Source organism: Gavialis gangeticus, unplaced genomic scaffold (assembly GCF_001723915.1).
Source record: "Gavialis gangeticus isolate Ggan-Ray unplaced genomic scaffold, GavGan_comp1, whole genome shotgun sequence".
NCBI classification, from domain to species: domain Eukaryota; kingdom Metazoa; phylum Chordata; order Crocodylia; family Gavialidae; genus Gavialis; species Gavialis gangeticus.
Window position 1 is genome coordinate 32,870,187 of NW_017729031.1, and position 6,156 is coordinate 32,876,342.

Below are 6,156 nucleotides of genomic sequence, written 5' to 3' on the forward strand. Positions count from 1 at the left end.
CCCCCCCCCAGGTTGACAACCCCTGATCAAAGACGTTCTAAAATCAGGGGTGGCCAACCTGTAGCACATGTGCCACACGTGGTATGCACAGCCACTTACTTTGGCATGTGGCAGAACCAGCAGGGAGAATAGCCCAGAAAAGGCACTGAGGAGAACAGAGCAGTGGACCAGGCAATGAAGAGAAAGCAAAGCAACAGATCAGGAAGGAAGGAGAGAGCAGAGCAAGGATCTGGAAGGGAAAGGGGACAGAACTAGCATTCAGGGAAGGAAGTGGAGATTGCTTTGTCGCACTGTGGCCAAAAATGGCCCCTAGTTCTGCAGCGGTAGGCAGCCTTTTCCAGCTGCAGGATGAAATGAACCACCTTGGGTCAGAAGCAGGGGAGTGCTAGGACTTGCCCACAGCTAAGATTTCTCTACAAGGCAGCAGTGTGAGAAGAGCACTACAGCTAAGAAATAAAAAAAATGAAAATATAAATCACTCACTAAATACTGCCAAAGCCCCATGTCTGTGAATTGAATTCAATGGCTCTGTGCGCTAGATCTGGCCTGTGGGCCCTAGGCTCCCAACCCCATTCTGAAGTGTAAGATCCAGGCTCATCCTAGGCTGTACTTGACTAGCGCATTATCCAGGAGTTGACAATATTTTGGAAATCAGCAACCTTTTGCAGTAATGCATTTAAGACTATGTTTAAGATCATGGCATAAGGGAATGGAAGATGCATTTCCCAAATGCAGGATGACAACTTAAGGCAGGCAATTTATCTACTTTTACATACCAAGGAAAAAGGTGTTGATGGTAGCTGGGGACTTTGGGCACAACAGCAGCAACATAAAGATGAAATGAGTAATCCAAATGGTTCAACTAGGTGTGCCATTGTAAAAACAAACAAAAAAACACAAAACCAAACCAAACACCACAAGAAAAACTTCACACTTTTCATCAATGCAAACAGGGCAGCAAGATTCATCTGGAAGTGGGGCTGGAAATATTTTGTTTTGTCAGCAACATCTTTCCATGTTTTATTATTATTATTTGTACTACAACAGAACCTAGACCTGAGGTTTACAGTCCAGTAGAATACAATGCCTTTTTGTATTACTATAGGCCTGAGCCATGGGCCAAGACAAAGGCATTAAGTGACTCATATGACAGTACTGAAGCCAAAGGCTTAGTATTCAGAAATTAATAGCTAGTTACAGGAATGACAACATCCATAGTTTCATTACATAAGCCACCCTTGGAACCTAAAAACTGAAATCCATTTGATTACCAAGATCTCTCTCCCCCTTCACAATTTATTAAGACAGTAATGCTAGCATAAGTTTGATTTTAGCAAATTCCAGAGAATAAACTGTTTACACGGCCCCTGCGAGCATTCATAATTTTAAAAAACAAGTTTTGTTTAAAAAAAAAAATGCACAAGACAAAGATAACATTTTATATCCAGTGTGAACTTGCTAAAAATTCTTCCTACTGCTAAACTCATTGCAAGATGGGGGTGGCCAACACTGTTCTCAGAAGACAATTTCAAGATATTCCAGTTTTCCATCAATATTTGATTTCATGTTATTTAATGTAAAGTAGAAGCAGCCATTTTATTGCAAATCAGTCCTTCCATTTATATCTTGTGCATTATGTAGATTGATACTGCATATTGCTTCTGAGATTTACTACTCTTTAGTTCATGAAATCTGAGAACTAGCCCCAAGGAGGCATTCAGGTACGCAACTCCTATTTTGATTTCTGTGGAAAGGAAGTACCTACAAGTGGTTGTGCACCTATCTCCAAGGGAAGTGGTTTCTGACCAGACATGACAATCACAGGACGGAACGCCATCCATAAGGTATCATGAAATATTCAAACAATAAGAGAATCCAGCATTGACTGAAACCAGTGGAAGTCTTTCACCTACTCTGGCGTTTGGATTCTTGAGGAACATAAGCAGAATTACTTAAAACTGATATCCTAAAAATTGAAGATAATGTTGGCCAAAACCCAGTCTGAACTTTCCTGTCAAATAAATCCCTGAGTTGTATCCCACAAGGAAAAGTATTTGATGAAATTATATTAGATTAGGGAAAAAAACCCTCAATGCCTCTATAAAAGAATGATTTCCAGCCATTTCAAGTGATCCTTGACTAACACTTTTTTTTGGCAAGTCTGTAATTTTCTGCAAACAGGTTCTGCCATAGAAAAGGCAGCCTGTTGCGGTTGTTAGCTTGGAGGTGGAAACAAAAACATATTAAATGTCATTTGCTTCGGCAATATGCAGCAAAACAAACACACACAAAGAAACCTCATCTCCATGTCACAAGGCCTAGACGGCAGCCAGCTGGATCTGAATCCACTATGTTGTCTCATGATACAGCCCACAGAAGTATCATGTATTTTGAAAAAGGCCTAATGGTGCATGCTGTTGGATAATCTTCCTCTTGCTGGAGTAGGAATTCCCAATAGTCTCGCTTTTGTGGAAATGTCATGCATTCTAGTTTGAGGGGCAGGGTTTACTACCAATTCTAATAGGAAACAGGAGCTAGGGTCCACTCTCAACCTGGGAAATCACTGGGGATCTAGAGGTCAAACCCATGGACATAGAGGCTGTCCTTCTGCTCTGGCTTCACAGCAGCTGGGCTATTATTCCCCGTTCCTGGAGTTCTGCGGAGCCCCCAAGGGACAGGTTGCCACCTGTCCAGTGCTGTTGCACCAATGCCTGCACTTCTCCAAGGGGCCAAACATGGGATAACATACCCCTTTTCCAGCCTGCCCATACGTCACATCCCAAATTGCTGCTTCCAACCATGTCACCTATTGCTGAGTAACCAATCGTTTCAACTGCATGTTCATTAAAAGACAAGGAAACAAGTGTGAGCGGCCAGATGTTCACAAGTAGAACTAACAACAAACAAGCTTTCACATGGAAAAGAGGAAACAAGTTGGACAAGGAAACTAATTTAAGTTTTAAGCTTTTAAAATAATACAGTAACTTTTCAAGACAAACACTGAATCACCATGAACCAAAAGATTAAAATCACTACAACCAGACACACTAAAACCAAACCATGGCCCACTGGCATTCAGAGAAGTCTACAACTTTCTGAAGGCAGAATGCAGAGATTTTTTGCTCTCTCCCAAGTTCTGATATGCAACAAAGGTGTCATCATTTTCATACATCAGATCTTAGTTGCTACCATTTGACAAATACAAAATTTTCTATCAGTTTCTCCACCAGAGACAGCCACTAAAGGTAAATATAAGAATAAATGCTGCAATTCCTGTATGTTTGTTGGTCCATACAATAAAAAGTCAGTGCAACTACTTGTTTTATCTTTTAGGGATGCAACCCTGCTCTGAATGGAAGTACCACAAGGCCTTAAAAGTTCCCAACAACTAGTATCACCGGACTGAACAAGTTTATGGATTCTCAAGAATTTATAAACTCGAAAGTAAAGCCCTAAGAATTTTGAAAACTGCAAATAAACAGAGTTCCAGCATTTTCTTTAAAAAAAAAGAAAGAAAAGAAAAAGCACAAAGTCAGAACCCAGCCACCACATTATTCTGATCCATTTCTGCTTCATCTGAGGTTTTCCAACAGTTTGTCCAACAAGTTCTGCATTTTCCAGAAACTTGTGACAGCAAAGATCGCAGGACTTGACTCTACCAGCAAACTAGTTCACATAGCTCTTGGTTTGTAGAAGATTAAATCTCTTACAAAACTGCAACCTACAGGTTAATTGTAGGATAATGTACCGATAATGGCACAAAAGTCTGAAATTCTTCACTTAAAACTGAAGTGTTTGGGAGAAGGATAATGGCTGCAAATAGCACTTCTTGATATCCACCTCACACGTTAGTAAGTAGTGCATGTTAGAGCACATGCACTTTTTCAAGTTACGCTGTGTTTTCTTTTTTCCCCATTGAAATGAGCAACTAATTCATAGGAGAAATAAATGGCGTACAAACTAAGGCCCCAATCCTGAATGTACACACATGCTTAACTTCATCCATGAGCAGGCACCATTCACTTCAACAGGAGTGCTCATAGGCCTTGCATGAACTCTAAGCCTAGTACAGGATGTACATCATTATAAAAGTACTGGTTTAAATACAGATAAGAAAAAGAAACAGTCCCTCCTCAAATCAAAAAAGCAGTTTCAAGATTAATTTTTTAAAAGCTGGTTAAGAACACAGCAACTTGACATCCAGTCCATTCTCCCCACTCCCCCATGGATCAAGCATGTCAAGGGATTACAGCTGCCCTGTATCCTTCTGACTACCATAACCAACATTTGCCTGCTTGATTCCCAACTCCAACAGGACTGTTTTGCAGCCCATGCACAGACAGCCTAATGTGGACAGCTGAGGAGTTAAGAACATGAGAACTGCCATTTACTGCGTCAGACCAGAGGTCCGCCCAGTGGCCTGTGTCACACAGTTTGGTGCACTCTGCTCAGTGTCAAGCCCATGTTAACATCAAACAGACCTGTGTTACACTGTGGCAAAGAGCGGATGCTGAAAAAGAAAGTGAACTGGGCATGACCAGGGTTTTTTCCCCCCGCTGTTTCTTTCTCCTTTGCAGTCTCCAGCATTTAAGGTCTAAGAAGGTCTAATTCAGAAGCTATATCCCTAACCTCCATGCTCAAAAACTACCAATACTCCTTTCTTCCAAAAAATTGTCTGACCCCTTTTTGAATGCAGCTACACTGTCAGCTCCCACATCTGGTGGCAACAAGTTCCATGCCTATGACAAATTGTGCAAAAAAACTTCCTTGTGTTAGTTTTCAACTGATTACCTACTAGTTTCATTTTGTGACCCCTAGCTCTTGTCTTGTGACAGTCAATAATAAATCCCTATTTATTGTTTCTTTGCTATTTTGTAAAACCTTATCATGTCCCTCCTCAAGCGCCTCTTTTGTAAACTGAATAGGCCTAGCCTCTTCAGTCTCTCTGCCTATGGAAGCCCCTCTGTACGACTAACCGTTAACCAACTAGCCATTGCTTTTCTCTAGTTCTTCTATATCCTCTGTGAGTGGTGGGGACCAGAACTGTGCACTGTATTCACAGTCATCAAAAAACAAAACAAAACAAAACAACAACAACAAAACAACAACAAAAAAAAACAACCCACACTTGGGAGGGACCTCAGGTCGCATCTAATCCAGCCAGCTGCACAAAACAGGACCATCCCCAACTACATCACCCCAGCCAGGGCTTTGTCTAGCCAAGTCTTAAAAACCTCCGAGGACGGAGATGCCACCACCTCTCTAGGTCACCTGTTCCAGTCCTTTACTACCCTTCTAGTGAGAAAGTCTGTCCTAATATCCAGCTTGACACCGTTGCTCTTTGCTCCATCATCTTGGCCCCACTGAGAACAGCCCAGCTCCATCACAGGCGCCAACTTTTCTTTTTAGAGGGGCAAGAGCCCAAGACAACCGACCTGCGGAAAGTTTGAAACATTTCATGCAACAACCTTCTTCCCCAGCACCCTTTGGGCCCCCACCTCTGATCTCCATCCTCCCTAGACCCACCATGCCGCTACCACAATCCAACCCCCTGGGTCTTCCCTTCCCCCACACTCAATCAAGCCAAACCCCTCTGCCTCTCCTCACAAAACATTCAGCCCCCAAACCATTTCCACGCAGACCCCGCAACTTTATGGAGGGGCGCGGCAACTCTCGCGCCGTCCGCGACATCCCCCTCAGGGGCACAGATGCTCTGTTGCACCGCAACCAAACAGGAAGCATCACCACCCCCGGACACTGTCGGCTTTTTTGACCCTTGAGGCAGCACCCGAGGGGAAGGGGTGAAGAAGCACGTGCCTCGCCCCCGCCCTGAAGCCCCTCGCTCTCGCGGGTGCACACGGACTCGTCATGTCTATCCCTAGGACAAGGCGTTTGAGGGTTTTTTTGTTTGGTTCTCCCCTCTTTTTAGGCTCAGAAAGCTTCATGAGAGGCATCAGCAGCATGGCAGTAGCAGGCCCTCACCCTTCTTGTCCAGGAGCCACATGAAGGCGAAGCAGGGCAGGAAGCCGATGGGCCCCCAGAAGACGAGCAGCGCGATGTCCCAGCCGCCGAAGCCGAAGGCGCGGCGGGCCGAGTTCTGGATTGGGCCCCAGGTGTTCCACACCAGGCCCTGCGCGAAGCCCAGCAGCGAGAAGA

At 43.9% G+C, this 6,156-nt stretch overlaps 1 protein-coding gene across 1 annotated transcript in view; it reads right to left on the reverse strand.

Moving 5' to 3' along the window:
* The window catches only part of DIRC2 (disrupted in renal carcinoma 2), a gene marked incomplete at its 5' end in the record, with an annotated part of 117,951 nt that extends 111,797 nt beyond the window's left edge, over positions 1–6,154 (reverse strand). The window contains one exon of the mRNA XM_019522807.1: positions 5,983–6,154. Coding sequence (XP_019378352.1) covers positions 5,983–6,154 — 172 coding nt within the window. The remainder of the gene's footprint in view (positions 1–5,982) is intronic.
* Positions 6,155–6,156: the final 2 nt, after the last annotated feature.